This window comes from Sceloporus occidentalis, unplaced genomic scaffold (genome assembly GCF_023333645.1).
Source record: "Sceloporus occidentalis isolate IW3139 unplaced genomic scaffold, rSceOcc1.0.p SCAF_216, whole genome shotgun sequence".
Taxonomy (NCBI): Eukaryota; Metazoa; Chordata; class Lepidosauria; order Squamata; family Phrynosomatidae; genus Sceloporus; species Sceloporus occidentalis.
The window spans coordinates 109,222-132,452 of record NW_028317196.1 but is presented as its reverse complement, the minus strand read 5'-3'; the positions used below and the strand labels follow the sequence as shown (position 1 = coordinate 132,452).

The 23,231-nt window shown below is 54.6% G+C and overlaps 2 protein-coding genes across 3 annotated transcripts; both read right to left on the bottom strand.

Annotated features, from left to right (window-relative positions):
• Positions 1-1,257: 1,257 nt before the first annotated feature.
• Positions 1,258-13,892, bottom strand: LOC149277342 (transcription cofactor vestigial-like protein 4). Of its 2 annotated transcripts, none has more exons than XM_089503014.1 (5): positions 13,829-13,892; positions 5,417-5,606; positions 1,993-2,215; positions 1,728-1,851; positions 1,258-1,526 (listed from the first exon to the last, which is right to left on the bottom strand). In XM_089503014.1, exons 1-5 carry the CDS (start codon positions 13,890-13,892, stop codon positions 1,258-1,260), a joined length of 870 nt encoding a protein of 289 aa, XP_089359140.1. The 2 variants fall into 2 exon arrangements, with proteins under 2 accessions (XP_089359140.1, XP_089359139.1); XM_089503013.1 differs by lacking the exon at positions 13,829-13,892 and adding an exon at positions 8,107-8,188.
• A 3,640-nt stretch (positions 13,893-17,532) lies between these two features.
• On the bottom strand, positions 17,533-21,838 carry LOC149277341 (phosphatidate cytidylyltransferase, mitochondrial-like). The gene is made up of 9 exons (XM_089503021.1): positions 21,719-21,838; positions 21,388-21,570; positions 20,889-20,981; positions 19,255-19,405; positions 18,969-19,114; positions 18,711-18,876; positions 18,539-18,601; positions 18,045-18,117; positions 17,533-17,686 (listed from the first exon to the last, which is right to left on the bottom strand). Exons 2-9 carry the CDS (start codon positions 21,562-21,564, stop codon positions 17,533-17,535), a joined length of 1,023 nt encoding a protein of 340 aa, XP_089359147.1. The 5' UTR covers positions 21,565-21,570; positions 21,719-21,838.
• Between the last annotated feature and the right edge of the window lie 1,393 nt (positions 21,839-23,231).

The window sequence follows — 23,231 nt, the reverse complement described above, 5'->3', positions numbered from 1 at the left end:
ACTTTACGCCAGCGTAACGACGGTCTGCGAGTCACCGATATAAAAAGGGTTCATTGAACATGCGCTACCTGCAGAGGAGGGCTACGGAGCCAACCAAACGGGAGTCAGCGGCCACAATCCCTGCGAGTCTCGAAGGGGAAGCAAGTTTAAGAGCGAGCGAGCGGCGTCCACGGGGAGATGCCACGGAGTAAGCGGTCTCCGGGGGACGCGTTCCTGCGCGGGGGCGACGTGGGCCACTGATATGAACAGTGCGGAGTCCTAGTCCTGTCACTGGGAATGTAGCGGTGTTACATGTAACAAGAGGACTGCAGGTCAGACGCTGCGCATGCACGGGGGCCACGCAGAACAATGAAATTCCGTTGCACCTGTGGGTTTCCAGCAGGAGGAATGTGTGTGGCAGCGAAGCGCAAGGACAGCGGTGTGCGACACCGCGACCCTTACTAACGAGAGCCACGCGGCATGCGCGGCGCCGAGCGAAACGTGCAGCATCCGGTAAAATTCAGAAGAAAAACATTTCAGGCGCCTTTCCAGAGGCTGCAGCCGGTTACCAACGCGGCCGACGGCAAATACAATATCTCGGTACAACTGGACCAGCAGCGAGCGAAGGACCCGGAGAACAAAGAGGTTCTGCAGAAGCTGAGAAGTATTTGGTTCTTTTCTACGTGAATAGATTCCAGCTATTACATCACGAAACGTTCAAACAATGCACTATTACGCTGCCCGCCGCCATCCACGGCCGGTACCGAGCCGCCCAGCAACAGGAGGATCATCGACCGGCAGCCGGAAACGTCTCCTTCGGGCCCCGGAACTCGCGGCTTCGCATCCTTACGAAACTCAGTCCTCCCCGAATAGTGCAAATCAGACATGACCGTTCTTTCAAGTAAACGCACGACGTCACTCCACAGAAAAAGCGTCGGAAACGAACCGCGCGTCGCCTGCTCTCCAGCCAATCAGAAGCTAATAGCGTTTGGGTCAACCAACTAAATGTCCGTTTTTTCTGCGCATGATGAGCGGGTTTGTCTCGGGTTGCATTAGAGGTTTCTTTGGTAACAGAGGCAGGAAGTTAGGATGCTACGTTACGATAAGAGTTCCTGCTAGAAGGTTTTAAAGGCACCCATTAAATGCCAAGCATGTTTTAACAAGAAAAAAGTAAAAAAAAAAAAAAAAACATGCCTGCCCGCCCGCCCCCCCCCCCCCCCTTTAGCCCCCGGGGATCAGAGACCTGCAGATCCCATCTCTAGCACAGGATCTCCGGCTCTACGACAGCACGGAGGGGGACTGGTTATGGTTGACCATGTGAGAAGACGGCGAGGACTGGCCCCTCCGTGACGCCGACTCGGGGCTGCCGGACACGCTGTCCTTGGCAGCCTTGATCTGGAGCCAAGTATCTCCCAGGGCCTTGGCAAAGTGATCATCCACGGAGCCGGTGATGGACACGGAGTTTGCCACGGGCTCGGGCTCCTTGTAATTCTTCCCGAGGCTTCTGCGGAAGTGTTCCTCCACCACGGGGTCACAGGCAGTAGTAGCTGAAACACAAAGAGAAGCGAGTGAGACGTCCGTCTGCATTTCCCCAAATCCTACAGAACATCGAACGAAAGAGCGTGGCCCTGGCGTTCACGCGGCACTCCAGTCAGAGCGCGCGTGGCCCTGGCGTTCACGCGGCACTCCAGTCAGAGCGCGCGTGGCCCTGGCGTTCACGCGGCACGAGTTAAATGACGCCGACTTACCGTTTGAGAGCCGCCGGAAGCTGGTGGGCGCGGCGGAGACGCAGCCGTTGTGGGCCACGGGGCAGTGAGAGAGGTTACAGTTGCGGTTGCTCGGAGGCGCGCAGGTGATCACCGACGGCCGATTCTAGAAATGGAGAAAATGGTTATTCCGGTTACTTTGTTTCTATTCCGTGCCGCCTGCGTCAGACGGGGATCTGCGGGGATCGAGTCCGCGTTATAGATCCCCGGCGGACTCAGATGAGGGCCCACGCGTGCGCGGCGTTACCTGCTGTCGCTCCACCGGGGACAGGGATGGCGGTATCATGGCGCCTCTCGATGCGTCCGAGCTGTTTTTGGTCAGAGCGAGGGGTTGATCCATGCCGAGGCCGGGGATCGAGGAGTACAAATGGCTGCCGTGTAACGTCATGGTGGGCGCCACGGCGCGCTCTACGGGGCTCCGGCTTCGCTCTCTCCCCTCTTTACGGAAATCCCCATTAAGAGTCTTGGAGCTAAAAACAAAAAAAAGACACAGAAATGAAGCCAGGGAGACCCCCTCGTCACGCCACACGGCGGGCTTCAGGAGTAATGTGCGCATACATGGCCCATGCATGTGCAGCGCTGCATGCTGGGATACACGTTACCCTCATACAGCTGCGCAGGTAACAAGAACATCCATAGTGTATTAAAATACCACAAATGAGCCACAGTACGGAACCATACAGAGCGTGAGACGGACCGCCGACCCGCCGTGTAAGGACCCCTCGGTGCGCCAAATATGGCCGACCGGCCGCAGCACAACGTCCCGCACCTCCCCCGATATCTCGTTTACATGAAGCGGGGGCCCCCGGGAATATACATAAAACTGCTCGGTGGGGCAAATCCGGGGTAACACAGGACGACGGGTATTCACGACCAGGCGAATGCGTTAATAACGGGGTCCATGAGGCCTGGGAGCGGCCAACGGGATGGCAACCCCCCAAAACGAGCAGCGACCCCCCCCCCCCTCGCCTGGCAGTCTAACCGGCTCTTCGGATTTGGCTCATCAGGGGTTAAATTAACTGTGGCTGAAAACACTCAAAGTTCGCATCTGGTGAATAAAGTTGTTTTTGTTTTTAATGCATTAAGCCCCCCCCCCACCCCCCTGCCGTAATCGGCCCCCGCCCCCCCAGTCTCGGGCCCCACGGATCTGGCAAGCTGTCGGCAGCCGTCAAACTAAGAGTCCCCTTGGATGCTGCGTGAGGAGGGAGGGGGATATCAGACGCACAGTGCGAGGACGCCATTAACCAGGATGACTCCCCCCCCCCCCCTCCTACACCATGCACGGGGCCTTCCTGCCTACATGGGGCATCCGCGAGCGTCGCCGTCAGGGAGCGGAGGGTAACAGAGGTATAGCTCTGCACGTGACGCAGTAACGGGGTATCAGCAGCCGAGGCAGCTACCACGCCAGACAGTAAAAATAGGGGTCTTGGCGAGGGGCCCCAAACTTTACAGAGGGCACGTGTGGCCCCCCAAGGAACTCGTACAGAGACGCACTAACCCCTCCATACGCTGTCTCCAACGGGGGGGGGGGGGGGGGCTGTCTCGGGGACTCGTTCCAAAACCTTCCTCGGAATCCGTGCCCGTGGCAACCGTGTCCAAAACAACCCCGTCCCAGGGACAAAACCTTCGAGTAAATGAAACATCTGGGGAGCCGCGGGACTCGAGCCCCTCGCATTCCCCACCCCGACGAAGCCAATAACGCGGCGGGACCCCCGGGCAGGAGCGAGGCACTCAGCACGTTACCCAGAGACAGCAGCGAGACCCCCGAGCGGCCGGCACAACGACCCCCTTTATCTGAACTCCCTAAAGAACACAGCAACATTTTAACCCCTGCCCGTCCATCTGCCCCTCTAACACACAAACACGTCTTATTACACGTATTACAGGCATGTTGATTGGACGGGATCCCAGCACCCGGTGATCAGAGAGAGATCAGGTGATCCCGGCCCAGAGAGGACTCTTATTAGTGAGAGACAGCTCTGGGGGGAGGGGCTGAGCTCTGGGGGGAGGGGCTGAAGAATAAGAAGCTCTTTGTTTCCTCAGCTGCCAATTAAAGCGACAGCGGCCACCGTCAGAAGGGAGATCAGCGCCGGGGGACCGTGATCCAGGCGTGTGACCCACGCACTCATCATACGTGACCCCCGGCTGCCAACACGGCACCGGGTACTGGGATTACTGGCCAGGTGACTCCCGCGCAATACGCTAAATAATAAGACTGTGAAGCTCCGAGACCCCCCTCCCGCCAATCAAACGTTTCTAGCAACAGCCGCCATTTTTGGGGTGATTTTCATTTCGCTGGGAAAAAATAATTGGGACGGAGCGAATCCAAACAGGAACGGTTTGTTTTCCTACAGAAATCGCTGCCAAACCGCGCTGCTTTAAGAGAGTAAGAGCCAATCCAAACGCCCACGTTCACAGAGCGTTATTCCTCCCCATTAACCATGATTTCAACCAAGCGGGACCCAAGACACCTCCGGAAATCTCTGTGTAAAACGGGTGTTAATTAACGAACAATTGGAAATAAGACAGCATGTGGCACATCACATACACGTCTTCAATTGCAGTGTGGTAGAACAGCCTCCCAGCACAGGTGGTAGAGGGTAATACAGTGAGGGGATTAAACATGCGTGGGATAGACATACGGCTCCTGAATCTAAGACGAGAGACTGATTAAGGTTTGAGTCTTTACAGCAGAAGAAACGGGCGACTAGACGGGGGCCGCCGGGGGCCGATCTGCAGGAAGGTTCTGGGTTTAACCTTTGAAGACAAATGACTGGCTGGAGTAGCGGTTGTCGGCACATAGCTAAGTGGGACGTAATAATGGGATTAAGACAAACACAAAAGGCAGATTTTCTGTGTTACTCGGCGGGGCCCCGAGCTGTGATGGAGGCGCCTGCCGTCACGTGAGCCGCGATCAAAAGCAAAAAAAAAGAGACATTTGTTTACAGCCCACCAAATAAAATCAGTAAAGTTACCCCCAAGTCTACCAATTTATAAACCTATTTATATCCTTGGAGCTAATGGGGCAATAAAGCATCAGATTAACTCCATCGCCCCTCCCCCACGGTCACAAAAGGCAGCTTGTCCTTCACTTCACAGACACTTGCCGGTAAAGCCCTCCACAGTCTTTTTATTGTTTGTTGCCCCGGCTGCTCAGACACAGCCTGCGACTAAACCCCCCTGACAACCCCCCCCCTGGAATGCCGGGAATGTGCTGCCGGGAATGTGCTGCCGGGATCTCAGACAGCCGAGAGCCGTCTCACTTATCAAAGGACGCCCTTAGATCACTTCCTTCACTAAAGAATGAGAGGCATTTGGCCCCGGCACTCACGGCCGGCCCCGGCACTCACAGACAGGCAGATAGGGGATGTTAGAATGCGGTGGACGAGAAGCACCGGACAGCTAACGGCAATCTGACGATGATACGAGTGAGAAAAGAAGGCCTCTGTCTCATCTCCCCTTACAGAAACCAGGAAGTCAGCAAGCAGGAAGTATACTTAAGTCCACTTCCTGCACATGCTCAGTATCGCTTCCATTCAATTCCCCTGTAGTAGCGAGTTCAGCAGGGTTAAGCAAGCAGACACGCGATTGGCTGCCACTTTTCCTATTCATTTTGAAAGGAGCTCAGCTACTGAGCGATGGACCCCCGCGCTCTCGGCAGAGACACTCACAGGTGCGGCGGGAACATCCGGCTCATTTTGGAGACGTGGTCGGGTTCACAGTCGAGGTCGTCGTCTCCGTGCTCCATGCTGTACTTCCTCTTGCTCGGGCTGATCGGCGGAGGGCCCGTCCGGTGATTGGTCAGAGCCGCGGACATCGGCAGGGACTGCATTCGGGGCTCACTGCGTAACGCTGCTTCCCCTGCGAGACAGACACACGTGTGAGCTTCTAACATACAACACATGAACACGCTACACGATGGCTAACTTCCCTGCACCGGACGGGCGGCCGGCTATGAATAATGGGAGTTAAACACAATCTCTCCTTTAAACAATGGATGATGAGTGAGGGCAGCCGTCCACTCAACCCGGAGCGCGCATGTGACGAGGGGGTGAAAGGGTTCATGAAACGGGAGATAGGGGTGGGATGAGACCCAGAATGTCTCTTATTTAAACAGCAGAGACCGCCGCAACTTTCCGTCGCAGGCGAGACCGCAGCGCAAGAGAGAAGCCGGCACCCCAGCCGCTGACGCACGCGGAGCGCTCTACTCGGGTATTTTCACTCTTTTTTGTTGGTGAAGAATCCAGTGAATCCGCATCATTCGCGCATGAATCACGCGGTCAGAAGAAGAGCAGCGATGAGTCCCGACACGCCAGGAATCCACGCGCCTCACAAAGCAGAGATTCCGGGGCCCCCATGCCCGCTCCGCTGGCGCTTCTCCTTCTGCCGCGGCGTCCAGGGGGCCGGAGAGATGAATGCGCTTTGCTTCCCGTTTCATTAAAGCTCTTTTACCCTGTTTTTGGTGATCATGTGATATTTAAGCTCCGCCCCGCCCAGATTGCTTTACCACAGGAAGTAACGGCGCCCCCCCCAGCCTGAAACGGACTCTCACAGACTCTTGGGGTATTAAGACCGAGGCATTCTGCATGATGTAATTACCTGGCGGCTGCAGGTTAGATCGCTACGGTACACAAGAGTCTCCCCGTGCTTAGTTCAGCCAGGGATACACCCAGGGGCCACGAGGTGGAACCGGCAGGGCGGCGGATCCGAAAAATGAGGAAAACCACTCCTGGGGTGTTTAATACACGGAAGCCAAACCACATAAAACACTTCGTGTGACGGGTTACCTCTACAGTGGCATCCAGAAACCAATGTGGGTTATAACGCGGGATTAAACGCATGTAAACAAGAGAGGGACACAGCGAGACGGGGGCCGCCGGGGGCCACAGAGGGCTCAGGTACCCCGCTCTGCGGATCCCAAACATCAGGAAACGGAGCAGGTGGAATGCGCCGACTCGGCACGATTCTTCTCAGTGTTTACATTCGCGGGGAACACAGAATCTTCCAGAAGGGAGGAAAGTGGGGGCCCCCGGGTGCCAGCAGGACTCTGCCGAGCGGTTAACACGAGATGAACTGTCAGCCAAAGGGTTAAAACCTGAATGTTGCCCGAATCCCCCTCATATACCGAATAACGTATGGCGGGGTAGGGGGGGCCAGACTCGGACCGCTGGAACAACTAAACACCCCCCTCCGGGCGGAGGGTCTGCACTTAAAGCAATTATTTCTATGGCGCCACCACATGCCGTGGTGCTGTACAGCACAGACGCAGCGGATCCGTTTTCACCCCTTTGTGCGAAGTCCCAAGCGGTCGCCCGGCAGAGGCACAAAGTGAGGAGACGGCACAGCGAGGGTTAACAGCCTTTCACAAAGTAAAAAGCAAACATTTTTCTCGCTGGAGCCCACAGGAAGAGGAGGGGGAGGTACCGAGGAGGGGGTGGGTACCGAGGAGGGGGGGGGGGTCCGGATTACGGTTATATTTTAAATAAAAGTGATAATAAAAGTAATTCGGCGAATCAGAAATAAAAGTTTTATAAAATATACAAATCTAGAAATTTTTGTAAATATTGGGATTTTTCTGTAAACTTCCGGCCGTTTTTTTTTTTTGTGTGAATTTAATGTTTACAAAAACACAAGAAATCCTCCCGACCGGGAATAACAAATCCACGCGAGACACTGCGGAGGGGGAGGGGAGCCCCACAGACAGATCACCGGGGGGGAGGGGAGCCCCACAGACAGATCACCCGGGGGGAGAGGGGAGCCCCACAGACAGATCACCGGGGGGAGGGGAGCCCACAGACAGATCACCGGGGGGGAGGGGAGCCCCACAGACAGATCACCGGGGGGAGGGGAGTCCCACAGACAGATCACGGGGGGAGGGGGGGGTGGGGGGGGGGGAGTCCCACAGACAGATCACCGGGGGGGGGGGGCACAGACACTTCATGGGGGGGGGGGCACAGACACTTCATGGGGGGGGGCACAGACACTTCATGGGGGGGGGGCACAGACACTTCATGGGGGAGGGGGGCACAGACACTTCATGGGGGGGGGGGCACAGACACTTCATCGGGGGGGGGCACAGACACTTCATCGGGGGGGCACAGACACTTCATCGGGGGGGGCACAGACACTTCATCGGGGGGGGCACAGACACTTCATCGGGGGGGGCACAGACACTTCATCGGGGGGGCACAGACACTTCATCGGGGGGCACAGACACTTCATCGGGGGGGGCACAGACACTTCATCGGGGGGGGGCACAGACACTTCATCGGGGGGGGGCACAGACACTTCATCGGGGGGGGGGCACAGACACTTCATCGGGGGGGGGGCACAGACACTTCATCGGGCCCCGGGTATTTACCGTCGTAGCGCAGGATCCCGATGTTGTTGTTCATCTTGTCCAGATACTGATAGTTCAGCAGATCCATCCTCATAAACAGCATTTATCGGGTTAACAGGAAACTCCCGGCTTCCGGGCCTTACCGGGAGAGCGACGTCGAACACTCCGAGGTCCCCGAACTTCACACGGAAAAGGCCCGGCAGACAAAACACGTTAAAAGTATAAAAAAAACAAAGAAAAGTCCTCGGCGGGGCGGCGGCTCCACAGAGAGACTACCTGCGAGGCCACGTCCTGCGGGGTCTCCGGGGCTCGGAACCAAAAAAAAACACAAAATGAACGGAAAAACACGCGCCGCTCCAGACAAAAACCCCTCGCAGCCCCGCTGCAAGCGAACGACACGCAGGCTGAGCCCGACTGGCGGAGGCGGGGCGACGTGCACGCGCATCACGTCACGGGGGGGGGGTAGAGTGCTACCGCCCAGTGCAGGGAGCGAGCACACCCCATATATTAGAGCGACGGGAGCGCGCTAGCCCCCAAATATAAACTATCAGAGCAACGGGAGCGAGCCTGACGGGATATATTTACATGAATGATATGAAACATACCGGACTCCGTCCGCTTCCTATCTGGTCCCAAAGAGCGCCCCCGGGGGTCACACACAGCGCCCTCTGCTGGCGAATCCCGGCGTTCCAGTTACAGACATTAAATAGAAACTTTGCTTTATCCCCCCCACCGAGCGTGCTCCCCCTAACCCCACCCCCCACCGAGCGTGCTCCCCCCTAACCCCACCCCCACCGAGCATGCTCCCCCTAACCCCACCCCCGCTGCCACCAGTTAAGTCCCTGTGCCTGCTGTACGGCGCCGCGGAATATGATGGTGCTATATAAATTAATAATGAAGTACGGGGCCGGCTCAGCCCTTCCTGTGGGAGAAGCCCCCCGCAGTTGCCCCCCATATAACACGCAGTGAGGTTTGGCCTTTTTAGTGAACAGACCCCCAGGAGACCCTGAAAACGTAAAGGAATTTCAGTGAATTAAACGTTTTTTCACTCGCTTGGTCGGAAATGCGTTTGATTTGATAAAGAGCGGACCCCCGAAAGCCCGTCTATTATTTTAAATAAAAAAGGTATTACAAGATTCTGCAACATTCGGTTTTTAGGAATTTCAATGAGGATCCGCCGGCCGGCAGAGGTTGTCACCGCACTCCATCACTGCGCCATCTAGTGGCTGCTATTGGTACGGCAGGAATTCCTGGAATATTTCCGGGAAGCTGGAATGCGCCGCAGTAAATGCATGCGCGTTCAGATGCCACGCGGAAAGCGCACGCATTACAGCGAGGGCTTATTACCCTAATGGCACGTTGTGACATTAACTCTCCGCATGGCCCCCAGGACCCCCCCACAGAACAGTGCGAGAAAGAGGGTCCCAGCTCCAAACACCATGAGGTCCGGGGACCGGCAGAACTTCCGGCCCTCGGTGTTGGCAGACGGGCTCTTCCGCAGGGGTAGTGGATCCAACATCTACAGCTCAGAAGAGTTTGTATCAAAGCATTTTCCATTCTAAGCCTCTGTAGACAGAACCTACGGGGTTAATATTAGGGGTATACGGCCACAAAGGTGTTAATATATTTTGTGGCGTAATTTAGTAGTAACCAGCGGTAACGAGGGCGCATGCGCGACATGGAATGCCCACCCCTGGGCAGGAGGAAGTCTGCCGAGGACAAACCTGATGATACCTGGAAATGGCTCGTGGCTCTCAGAGGGTTAACGGGGAGAATGGGGCAGATTTGACAATGATCTGCGATCGCCCGGGTGCTTAGTACTGATGTAGCCGTGTGGCGCGGTGCAGCCAGACACGTCGGAGCGAGAAGCGCCCGAGCCTTTAACGGCAATTATTGGATTAAAGGTGGCGGGGGGCAGGGCGGGCACCCCCCCCGGGCACCCCCCCACCCCCCCCCAGCCACCCCCCCCCCACCCCCCCCACCCCCCCCCACCACCACACCACAGCCTGGAGCCTCAAAATTACCCTCCCCAGGGCAACATCCCTTACAGAGAGAACCTGGGACAGACTGCAGACGGTGTTCCTTCCGCCACATTTACCCCGATGTACAACGTAAGGGATCGCGCAACAGGAAGCAGTAAATAGTCACGTCTGCCATGGCAGCAGCTCATTGCTGACACCTGCTGGAATTCAAACAGCGCTACGGAATATGACGGCGCCATATAAATAAAAAACACAATAAAGAGGAAAGAATGGTTGGGGCTTCTCCCCGCCGGCGGACGCGGAGTGTGATGGGGTCAGACGCAAAGAGTTAAACAGGTTCGAGGACCCCGAACATGACTAAGTACCCCCGGGGCGTGAAGCAGACAGTGGGGGAGGGGGGTGGATAAAGCACCAGGAACACTCAGCAGGGATGTGGCTACTAAGTTACCCCCGGGGCAGGGAGGACACGATTCCCGAGAGACGACACAGGAGGCAACCCACAACATCCTGTCCGCAACGTGCACTTCCTGCCCCCCGCAGACTAAACACCCCCCCCCCCCCCGTACGTGCCAGACCCCGGGTCACGTCCCTATGCCACGGAAAACCCCTTCAAACGATAATTCTATTGGCGGGGTCCCAGAACATGGGTCACGCTGACGTGTAACATGTAACAGAGCGTGTAGCCCAGAGAACAACATTGTATCAAATTCAGGCCATATTAACCGCCTGAACCGTTATGACGGCGATATATAAATAATAACACACATTGTACAGCGCTGCGGAGTATGACGGCGATATATAAATAACAACACACATTGTACAGCGCAGCGGAGTATGACGGCGATATATAAATAATAACACACATTGTACAGCGCTGCAGAGTATGACGGCGCTATATAAATAATAACACACATTGTACAGCGCTGCGGAGTATGACGGCGCTATATAAATAATAACACACATTGTACAGCGCAGCGGAGTATGACGGCGATATATAAATAATAACACACATTGTACAGCGCAGCGGAGTATGACGGCGATATATAAATAATAACACACATTGTACAGCGCTGCGGAGTATGACGGCGATATATAAGTAATAATACACATTGTACAGCGCTGCGGAGTATGACGGCGATATATAAATAATAATAACACATTGTACAGCGCTGCGGCGTATGACGGCGATATATAAATAATAATACATTGTACAGCGCTGCGGAGTATGACGGCGATATATAAATAATAATAACACACATTGTACAGCGCTGCGGAGTATGACGGCGATATATAAATAATAATAACACATTGTACAGCGCTGCGGAGTATGACGGCGATATATAAATAATAACACACATTGTACAGCGCAGCGGAGTATGACGGCGATATATAAATAATAACACACATTGTACAGCGCTGCAGAGTATGACGGCGATATATAAATAATAACACACATTGTACAGCGCTGCGGAGTATGACGGCGCTATATAAATAATAACACACATTGTACAGCGCAGCGGAGTATGACGGCGATATATAAATAATAACACACATTGTACAGCGCAGCGGAGTATGACGGCGATATATAAATAATAACACACATTGTACAGCGCTGCGGAGTATGACGGCGATATATAAGTAATAATACACATTGTACAGCGCTGCGGAGTATGACGGCGATATATAAATAATAATAACACATTGTACAGCGCTGCGGCGTATGACGGCGATATATAAATAATAATACATTGTACAGCGCTGCGGAGTATGACGGCGATATATAAATAATAATAACACACATTGTACAGCGCTGCGGAGTATGACGGCGATATATAAATAATAATAACACATTGTACAGCGCTGCGGCATATGACGGCGATATATAAATAATAACACACATTGTACAGCGCTGCGGAGTATGACGGCGATATATAAATAATAATAACACACATTGTACAGCGCTGCGGAGTATGACGGCGATATATAAATAATAATAACACATTGTACAGCGCTGCGGCGTATGACGGCGATATATAAATAATAACACATTGTACAGCGCAGCGGAGTATGACGGCGATATATAAATAATAACACACATTGTACAGCGCTGCGGAGTATGACGGCGATATATAAATAATAATAACATTGTACAGCGCTGGCGTGCGTATGACGGCGATATATAAATAACAACACACATTGTACAGCGCTGCGGAGTACGACGGCGATATCTAAATAATAATAACACACATTGTACAGCGCTGCGGAGTATGACGGCGATATATAATTAATAATAAAACAGCTCAACTCCCCCCCCCCCCCGGGGCGAGGGTAATACCGGTAATTACGTTCCTCATACCGGAGGCATTAAGCCGGCCCCGGGGGCAGGAAAGGGGCAGACAAGAACCCAACGATTCTCATCTGCCTCTAATGCCCCCGGCCCCCCCGTAGGGAAGATCCGGTCTCTCTACATCAAAACGAGACATCAGCCTGCAAGGGAAATGCCCCGGGACCCCCTGCAATCAGTAACGTTACACAGGCGGGGGGGGGGCGCGGCGGGAGACGGACGAGACCCCCAGAGATCCGACACCCCCAGAGATCAATGTAAAGTGATCCGAAAACCCAGGAGCCACACGTCCCACTTCTCACCCCCCCCCCAGCTCCGGCCCCGGGGAGAACATCGGGGGTAATTCAGACGCATCACTCTCCAGCGCTGCGTGTGTCCGCGCAGGAATACCCCACCCTGGGGCACGTGGACGTTACGCGTGGTGAATGGGCTCTGTTACTGCCCCGCGTGGCACCGCCGGCCGATTCATTTCCACTTTCTGGTTCAGACTCCACAGACTGGGTCGTCGCTCTGCGCATGCAGACCCCCAGAGAGCGCCAGCGCTGCGAGGAGCCCGACGCCGGGGCAGTTACTGGCGACAGACGGGTAAATAGAGCTGCACGGGAGCCGGTAACACGCAGAGCCGGTTCAGCCGCAGCTACGCTAACAAACACACCTCATCAAACAGAGCTCCTGCGCGAGCGACCGGCCCCGGGGGCCAAAGTGCCCTGAAACGGGCGAACATACATTGCCACGAAGAACTGCGCCCTTTCCACCGTGTGGGCCGGCCAGTAACGTGAGGGGGTCTCCAGGGACCCCCCGCCGGCCACAGACCCCCCGGCCAGGGAGACTTTTATTCCTAAAGCATGGAGGCTTTTAATGCCCCTTTTACCCCTCTGACATCAGCAGGTGGGGGAGGGGCGTCTCATCTGCGGGAGGAATGATGTCATTTGCCAAAGATCTGCAAACAATGGAGCTCACCAGACGTCTCAGGTGTTATTGACAAAAGCGCAACGGCCAGCGAGGAACTGCCCCGGGGGTTTATTTACCAACGCGAGGAACTGCCCCGGGGGTTTATTTACCAACGCGAGGAACTGCCCCGGGGGTTTATTTACCAACGCGAGGAACTGCCCCGGGGGTTTATTTACCAACGCGAGGAACTGCCCCGGGGGTTTATTTACCAACGCAAGGAACTGCCCCGGGGGTTTATTTACCAACGCAAGGAACTGCCCCGGGGGTTTATTTACCAACGCGAGGAACTGCCCCGGGAAACACCCTTTCCTGCCCAACGTGTGTGACTATAAAGCCAGAGTGGTAAATCAGCCATGCGGCTCTCCACTCACTGCCAGGGGGTAACTGGGGTCCCCTGGGGTGGGGGTAACTGGGGTATCCCCCCACCCCCTGTTATGATTCAACCACAAAACTCTCAGCGACTCACGTTTCTCGTCGTCTGCGTGGACCAGCGACGCGGCCCTCGACAGGACGTCCAGCGGGGTCTCCATGTCCGGACCCTGAAAAACACGAGCGAGTAACGTGTCAGCGGGGGGCAGACGTGACATCATTCAAACCCAGGCCAAGGTACCACGTCTGGAGACACGGAGGGTACAAGCGGCGAGTCTGCACCACGCTGGGGCAAAATATAACAAAAAAGGACAAAATCCACCTACAGCCCCCGCACGTCCCGCCGCACCCGCGCATGGGGGGGCTCTGCGTTTGCCGCATGGAAGGCACCTGCGAGGCTGCATGAACCGGATGAGGCGGTGAGTAGCGGGGGGGGGGGGGTAATTGTCGGAGGGCAGATCCTCCAGAACAGGTATTTTTACAGGATTAACCAACGCAAATGCTCATTAACCCTTCCGTGCCCATATCCAGGAGACACAAACAGCCACGGGGCCACGCGGAGAGATCACCCCAGGGCATAGAGTCGCCTGCAGAGCGATACCGCGCATGACCACGTCACCAAAACTTACCGGGGCCGCCGACCAATGAAAAGCCGCGGACCCAAATAACGGGGGTAACGACCGATCCAAGGGGTAACGTAACGTGGGAAGTCGGCGACCAGGGTAACAGAGAAAGCACCACGGGGGGGGGGGGGGGTTATTGCCCTCCGACAGCGCTCCGCGGGGGGGGTTATTGCCCTCCGACAGTGCTCCGCAGGGGGGGGGTTATTGCCCTCTGACAGCGCTCCACGCATGATCTATCTGCGTCTCAACATGCAGGAGAAACGTTACAGCCAGAGACCAGAACCTCACACCGGAGAGGGTGGTAGATAGGTGGAACAGCCTCCCAGCAGAGGTGGTAGAGAGTAATACAGTGAAGGTATTAAACATGCATGAGATAGACATACGGCTCCTGTATCTAAGACGAGACCAACGACTGATTAAGGTTAACCGACTCGACGGCCGCTGGGGGCCGATCTGCCGGCAGGTTCCGTGCGGGGACAGCAGCGCAAGAAACAATCTGCGACCGAAAACCGTCAGGAGAATAACGGGGCAAACAACACACGGGGAGGACACGGAACACGCAAATCTATTATTTATATAGCGCCAGCACAGACCGTAGCGATGCTGCAGCGGGCACCGTGAACACGTGTGAGACGAGGGCCCCCAGGAGCTCACAATCTATTCAGTGAAAATAAATTGACAGTGCCTTTGGGAGCGGATTGGAGCGGGGGCAGTGGGGTATGCGGGGGCAGTGGGGTATCCTGGGGTATGCGGGGGCAGTGGGGTATCCTGGGGTATGCGGGGGCACACGGGGCAACAGAACCCCTAAGGCTGCCGCGTGGGGTCACCTTACCTGCCCCTGTAACCCCTGTCTTTTTAACTTCATTACAATGTGCCTCAAATACCGCCCCCCCCCGTGCAGACGCCTTAGCAGAAGTACCCCACAGGAAAGCGACCCAACTAGATACACTAACCCCCGGCCAGGGCACTTTACCCCTCGGTCTCCGGTGCAGTAACTTTCTATCAAAATCCAGACCAGGAGAAGCAGGTGGAAGATGGGGGAGCAGCCGGTGACCGGCGGGGCAGTTCCGGCGGCCGGGGCAATAGACACAGCGAGCGGCGGGGCAGTTCCGGCGGCCGGGGCAGTTCACTCTAGCTGTAGGAATGCTCGGAATGATGCGATTCTCTTCCTGGCAGGTGGGGAGATCCCTGTCCTCCTATTGGTGGAGGCCGATAAGAGGGCGGGGTCAGCGAGTATAATAGTGGGATGATGTCAGAGCATGAGCTGCAGGTACGGGGGGTGTGTGTAAAGGGGCAGAGAGGGGGGGGGTAAAGGGGTAAAGGGGCAAAGGTGTATCAGAGAAGAATGGCTGGACCGCCGAGGGGCACTGGGAGGGATAGAAGTAGAGGGTATTGGGGGTGAGAGGGGTAGGAGGAGAGGGTATTGGGGGTGAGAGGGGTCAGTATTGCTTATTTTCAGTTATAAAACGTCATAAACCGCAAGAATTTTTTTTGCACCAAACCAGAAACATCCGGCGGCCAAAACGACAAAATCTGTGAGCGACGTCATCCGCCAGAAAGAAATCCTTCGGAAAATTCATTTATTAAGAAAGTTTAGTAAAAATTACAAAAATGGTAACAATATTATTATGACATCATCAAGAATTACTTGTTTTTCAAAAAAAATTCTTTCCAAATATTAAGTCAGGTTTGGGGGACGGATGAGACGTGGAACGCACCCCCTACGGAGCTTTGATCCAAACACAGACCCCCAGACACACCTGCCCCGGTTACCCCCTGATGGCCTCTGCCAGCCACACGGGCACCGGTTAGGGTTCTAAGTTACCGACGAGTCGCGTTTGGGGCGATCCGGGTCCAAGACGGTCAGTCGCGGCAAATGAAGGAACGTTAGAAGACGGGGGCTTTGGACAGTGACGGATATTAACCATTCGTGGGAGGTGGGGGCGGAATAAAAATATTAAAAATAAAAATGAAATTATTCCAAAACCACTAAACGCGTCTCTCTGCTCCGCCTGCAAATTAACCTTAAAAACTCCAGAAACGATAAACCCGGGCCACGCGAGGAAAGGACACGCAGCCGGTCACCAAATACCCCCTCTGACCGTCTGTTACCCCCAACTTCCCTGCGACCCCCCCGGGAAGCGCTCCATGCAGGAGAATCTGCAGCACGCGGTCTGTGAGTCACGTCACAATCATCCCAGAGGAACAAACGCAGGGCCCGGCGCCCCGGGGGAGAAGGTTGGGCTCCCTATAAATAATCTGATCCGCGGCAGCAAGGAGACAAACACCCAATAACAGGACCGGCGGCCGTTACTCAGAGGGGGGCTGGGGGTATAACGCCTGGGACCCCCACGCCGGGGGCGCAGCGCCAGCTTTACGGGGGATTATCTGTAAACAGGATAATCGGCCTCCACTTACAAAGGATTTACTTAACCCTGTGGGCGCCAGAGCAGAACATGCTGGGAAGGTGGAGGGGGAGTTAATTATTCAGATCGGGGCCACGATCTGCTCACAAACAGGATAAAAACTCCTTCCACAGCGGGACTGCCCCCTGTAACTCAGGACACTCCGCCGCTTGCTCGCCAATATTTGAACTTCAATAAGCGTCTCGGCGATAAAATATTACGGTCTAATTTCTAAACGCCTCGAGATCTCGCCACGTGTCTCCACCTATCGGAATCAAACGCCATCGATCTCACCGTCTAACCCCGCAACCCGGCTTGACCCCCCCAGCAGCGTGGACCCCCCGACCCCCCAGCCTCGCACCATCGCTGTAATGACTGCAAATCTCCCGTGGAAGGGAAATTCTTTTGATCTTTTTGGGTGATTTCTCTCGGGATTCTGTACGAATTACATTTTTCTATGAAATTGCCCCAATTACTCGCTAAGCAGGCAAGTTTGCACAGAGCGCCGAGGAGAATGTGTCCCCGCGAGATCCGAGCCCCAACGCGCTCCGCACCACGCATACAGCGCACCCCGCGATGGGTACGGACCGGGCAGCTAGCGGGGCAATTAAAAATCCTCGCAGCCTGTAAGAAATTCCTGCAGATTAACCCCAGACTGTCCAAAGCTCCTCATGCAGTCCGGTTCCCTTCCTCTAAACTCCGCGCTTCACCCGAGGACCCCCGCGCCCGGCCAAACTCCTCAACCGTAAAGAGAACGCAACTTCATCTCTCATTCATGGTCCCGGGGTCTGGACGGTTAGAGGAAAGGCTCGGGGGAGATTCGTGGTCCGGGGGTCTGGACGGTTAGAGGAAAGGCTGGGGGAGATTCGTGGTCCGGGGGTCTGGACGGTTAGAAGAAAGGCTGGGGGAGATTCGTGGTCCGGGGGTCTGGACGGTTAGAAGAAAGGCTGGGGGAGATTCGTGGTCCGGGGGTCTGGACGGTTAGAGGAAAGGCTCGGGGGAGATTCGTGGTCCGGGGGTCCGGCCGGTTAGAGGAAAGGCTCGGGGGAGATTCGTGGTCCGGGAGTCCGGCCGGTTAGAAGAAAGGCTGGGGGGAGATTCGTGGTCCGGGGGTCCGGCCGGTTAGAAGAAAGGCTGGGGGGAGATTCGTGGTCCGGGGGTCCGGCCGGTTAGAAGAAAGGCTCGGGGGAAACGCCACATTTCATTCATTTATAATTCACATCATAAAAGGAAAAGTTTTCCATAAATAGAATAAAAAACGAGCTGGGAGCCGCGGGGATTCTACGGGTTCTTCCTGCGCAGACTCCTCACCATCTTGTACATTTTCTTCGAGGAGTAGGAAATGGTTTTCTTAAAGCCTAAAAGATAAAATATAGACGAGAGGGTGAGCGGACGCCCTGCATAGGTAACAAGAGAACATACTCCGGGGCATTTAACTTTATTCTAAATTAAATATCCCATATTGCTTATTTACATAAGGACTGTAAGCTCTGGAGCCGAGGCCACTTTACCTAATGTGTCGGTCTGTCAGACCCTTTCTACGTGGGGACTGCAGGAAGCGCTGCGGGGATTCTTATAGAAAACAGGTAATAATATGGAGCCGGAGGTCTGGTGCTGCCGGTGAGGCGGCTGTGACCCCCGACGCGTTGATCGATTCTGGCAGGATCACAGTCACACACCATGCGGCAGGAGAGTATCTGTACTCTCTACTTATATATGTGACTGCAACGCACAGACACGCCCACAGCGCCAGATCAGCCCCTCCCACCAGCGGCTTACCGGCAGTCAGAATCCCTTTAGCGCTCTGAGACAGGCTGGATGTCTTTACGATGCTCTGAACGCCTGCGAAGAAGCAGAAAGCAAGATGTAACCGGCGAGACCACGCGGTATAATCAAAGACAGCCGCATGGGCTGCCCCGCTCACCCTGCGCCATAGGGACCCCCCGCTCACCCAGCTGCACGACACTCCCGCAGTCCGGATCATGCGCCACCTGCAGCAGCATCTCCTCCACGTCGCGGTTTTTCCCGGGAATGTCCACAAGATTCGTTATCCTCTGCTGTAAAGTCTTCGGCAAAGCCATCAACAGCAGGAACTGGCCCTCCGGACTCTTATCCACCTGGAGCAAAGACAAGAACCGGCGCCGGGGTGAAGGAATCGCCGCACGGTACCCAGCGCTGCGCCGGAGAGGCCACGTGAGCGAGCACTCACCTCCACGCGGCCCTGCGGTGCTTTGTACACGGCCTGCGGACACTCCGTCAGGATGTTACCGTACAGCTTCTGGAAATGGGGGACGTTCGGCCCGACGATGTTCATCACCTTCGCTTTATCTTCACCGATTATCATCCGGAAATCACCTAAAGAGAAACGCGAAGGGCGATGACGTCAGGGGCTGCTTGTGATATCACTCGGGGGGTTCTGCTTACTATTAAAAATGGGAAGTGTGCGAGCATGGGAGGTGCGACATGCGTGTGACATGCGTGTGACGCGCACGGACCGGAGTACGAGAGGCCAGCTATCTGCAGGTACAGCTCCTCCTCGGTGAAGCTCTCCGGCAGCATCAGGAGGGCAGTGGTTAGCGCGCTCTTCAGGTTGGCGTTGAGCGCCGCGCGGAGCGGCCCGTTATCCTTCTGCATCAGCATTTTTACCTGAGACAGCAAACAAAATACAAAAAAAAAATAAGAAGAAGAAAAGGGGCGACACGCAGCACAGCTCTAATCAGCCGCAGGAAAAGGAAGGCCCCGCGGGTTGGCGATCGGCACCCAGACATTCCTACAGATGCCATGGAAACGGACGGGAATTTTACCCTCATACCCAGATCCACCCAAAGCGGCGACGGGAAGCGGTCGGGAGGAAGAACGTTCGGAAGCTTCTTGTTTAAAGTTAGATTTAGAAGCAGCCGCCGGAGGTCGGGATTCAGAACGCGGCAAAGGCTTCGGCAGGAGGACGGCTTGAGTCGGAGTTCCACTTCACGAGTCTATGATGGGAGCGGCGGATCAGTCAAGCTGGTATTATCGATCACACGTTGCAGAGATAAACCGCCACGGCCCAGGGGGGCCATCACTAGATATATATATAGTATATATAGACATAGAGAGACGGGTTAGATCTGCGCGTTACCCGGCCATCCCGCCGTTAATCTGGTTGTACAGGATTCAGTACGATCTAATGTTATCGTCACGTCTATCCGTGTACACAGGAAGCCACGTGTCACGGCCCCCGTGGCCCGTCCCCACCCTGTTTATGGAGAAGAAGGATTTCTATACAGTTTGCGTAAGATAATGGTAGAAAAGATTTAGGTCAGAGACACCCTGAGGGAGACCTGCCCTCCGCACGTTTCTCTGAACCAGGCAGCCGAGTGAATCGCTCCGGGGGACCCGACATAAACAGAGCAACTTCTACAAAAAAAGCCCCCAATTCAATCAACCTTACTCCTCAGGAGGTGGCGGGCAGACTCTCAATAAACCAGCCACACTGGCAAACATGGCGGCCGGGGTGCATGCTGCGCCGCTCCTCATGCTGCGTCCATGGAGGGGAGTTAAGTTGCAGTTTTTTAGGGCTCTTGTACACCACACAGGGCAAATCGGTGATGATTATTGAATAAGCTCCGTGTAATAAATCCGGAATGGTTATTTAGGGGGTTGCTGCTCTCTAGTGGCAGAGAATGGGAATGACATGTCGGCTGAGATTTGCCAGAATAGAGAGTGCGAGTAAAGATTTGTCGAAGTGGAACGGCACCTTTAAACCTGACATTACACCAAAAATCTAACGGGATCAACAGAGGCCTCAGAGACAAAAATCTCTATCACGGTACCGGTCAGAGAGGGGACTCGAGAAAGCATCGCCAGCTGCGATGGACGCTGTCAGAGAGATGAAAGACCGGCTGCGCCGCTGCGCCCCCCCCCCCGATCTTTTATACGAGGCAGTCGTGTCACCGGTCCGTGGCAGATTAGGGACAATGTCTTCATGACATCACAGCATTTCTATGGACGGGAACTACTGGTAATAGGTTCCTACGGCTGGAAAACCTTCCTACGAGGTCAGCGCGGGGCAGAGCCCCGGAGGTTTATGAAAGATTATTAAACGGGACAGAAGTCATGTCGGGAGGTCAGATTTATCTCCAATATTTACCGGTTTATGTAAACGTCCCGCGATGTACAATGTCTTCCAATGGAGCAAATCTTCAACCAACGTATCTGTGCTGACGACGCCGTACTTTATCACCTGGAAAGATAAAATCATAAGGCGAAAGTCCTCAGAGAAACGGCCACAGGGCACTAAGTATCCGGGGAACGCGGCAACGGGGATACCCGGAGTAACACTGGAGGGTGTGGAGGGATAACACGGAGGAGAGGGCACGGCTTGGCCTGGTGGACGTGGGTTTTGATGCAGCAGAGAATGGCATTTGTCTGAATAGATGGGCATCAGGCATACCCTCTACCCCAACATTTCACATGTCCTGTGTGGGGGTGTGGCAAGGGGTGTTGTCAGTCCAAAAGTGGGTGGGGTCAGCGGGGTGTCTACCTGGGACAGCGTCTGAAAATCGGGACTGTTTGGAGATATGACTCTTCTGAACATAAGACGCTGACCAGGCAGGTTGAGCAAACCATTCCTTCAGCCAGGCGCTCACCTTCCCGTCGCACGGCACCATGGTGTTATAATACACCCCGGCTCCATAGTCGTTCTGTACACTCGTGATGTTTTTGGGTCCCAGAAACCTCAGGAACGAGTAATGTGCCGGGTTCTGCTTTACATTCATCGAGTGCCACATAACGGGGTCATCGACGGCAAACACAAAGTCCAGCATATTGTTCTAGAGAGGAATAAAACCCGGATGATGGATGCGTGGAGCAGGAGTCCCCCCCCGACCCGCGGAGCTTGAGCCCCCCCCCCGACCCGCGGAGCTTGAGCCCCCCCCCGACCCGCGGAGCTTGAGCCCAACCGCCATTAACCCGTCTTACCCCAACGCTGCCGTGAGCCGTGCCCGACTGCCTGAACACCCCCGACCCATAGGCGAAGGCCAGGCTGATGTCCTGGGGGAAGTAGGTGAGGATTCTCCTGAACTGGTAGCCGGTGCTCTGGATCGCCTGTATGGCCATGGCTGCTCATACCCTGCGAAGGGGCAAGAACAGCATGCACAATACTAGCCCTACAACATGCGCGGTACGGGCTTTTCTGGACAAGAGCTACACACAGACCCAAAGTAACCGCTACAAAACACAAGTCACTCTCTCAATGTACTGTAATGCATGTGTGTGTGTGTGTATGTATGTGTGTGTATATATATATATATATATATATATATATATACACACACAGCACAGTATTCTATAGGGTCATACACACACAGTATTCTATAGGGTTATACACACAGCACAGGATATACGCACAGTATTCCCTGTGACAGCCAATTCGGTGCTGCACACGTGCACATCACTTCCGGATTGCTCTGGGCTCTGTAATTGGCGAGTTCTAAGGGCTCTTCTGATTGGCTGTGAGTAGCCCCTGTTTGATTGGCTCGCAGTTACAGGGCGGGGTGTTGGGTTACTGATCAGCCCGCCCTGTTATTATGCTGGGTGATGATTGATCGGTTAAATATATTACAACCACTGCAACTCCCACCATTCTGTGCCAAATAATTAACAGGCCAGCTGCCCCTGAGACACTCACTCCTGTTATTAAGGCTGCGTTGCAGAATATTGTGGCGATTCCATTAAAAGAAATGATGCCGAGACCTGCCAGCAGGGGGAGATACAGTGCAGCCACGGGACAGACGGACATACAGCACACACAGACAGACACACAGACATACTGCACACACAGACAGACATACTGCACACACAGACAGACATACTGCACAGACACAATGTACATACAGCGCAGATAGACTGACACACTGACACAGACAGACACACTGACACAATGTACATACAGCACAGATAGACACAGACAGACACAATGCACAGACAGACACACTGGCACAATGTACATACAGCGCAGATAGACACAGACAGACACACTGACACAATGTACATACAGCGCAGATAGACACAGACAGACACACTGACACAGACAGACACACTGACACAATGTACATACAGCGCAGATAGACACAGACAGACACACTGACACAATGTACATACAGCGCAGATAGACACAGACAGACACACTGACACAGACACACTGACACAATGTACATACACCGCAGATAGACAGACACACTGACACAGACAGACACACTGACACAATGTACATACAGCGCAGATAGACACAGACACACTGACACAATGTACATACAGCGCAGATAGACACAGACACACTGACACAATGTACATACAGCGCAGATAGACACAGACAGACACACTGACACAGACAGACACACTGACACAATGTACATACAGCGCAGATAGACACAGACAGACACACTGACACAGACAGACACACTGACACAATGTACATACAGCGCAGATAGAC

What these genes read in the sequence shown, in the direction of transcription:
- LOC149277342 (XM_089503013.1), bottom strand. Translation starts at nt 8,188, where the DNA reads ATGCTGTTTATGAGGATGGATCTGCTGAACTATCAGTATCTGGACAAG. An exon ending in CGGGATCCTGCGCTACGACG is followed by an intron (nt 5,607 to 8,106) that starts GTAAATACCCGG and finishes TCTGTCTCGCAG; the next exon opens with GGGAAGCAGCGTTACGCAGT. An exon ending in CCCCGGTGGAGCGACAGCAG is followed by an intron (nt 1,852 to 1,992) that starts GTAACGCCGCGC and finishes CTCCATTTCTAG; the next exon opens with AATCGGCCGTCGGTGATCAC.
- LOC149277341 (XM_089503021.1), bottom strand. Translation starts at nt 21,564, where the DNA reads ATGCTGGACTTTGTGTTTGCCGTCGATGACCCCGTTATGTGGCACTCG. An exon ending in AGCTGGCCTCTCGTACTCCG is followed by an intron (nt 19,115 to 19,254) that starts GTCCGTGCGCGT and finishes GTTTCTCTTTAG; the next exon opens with GTGATTTCCGGATGATAATC. An exon ending in CGGGAGTGTCGTGCAGCTGG is followed by an intron (nt 18,602 to 18,710) that starts GTGAGCGGGGGG and finishes GCTTCTTCGCAG; the next exon opens with GCGTTCAGAGCATCGTAAAG.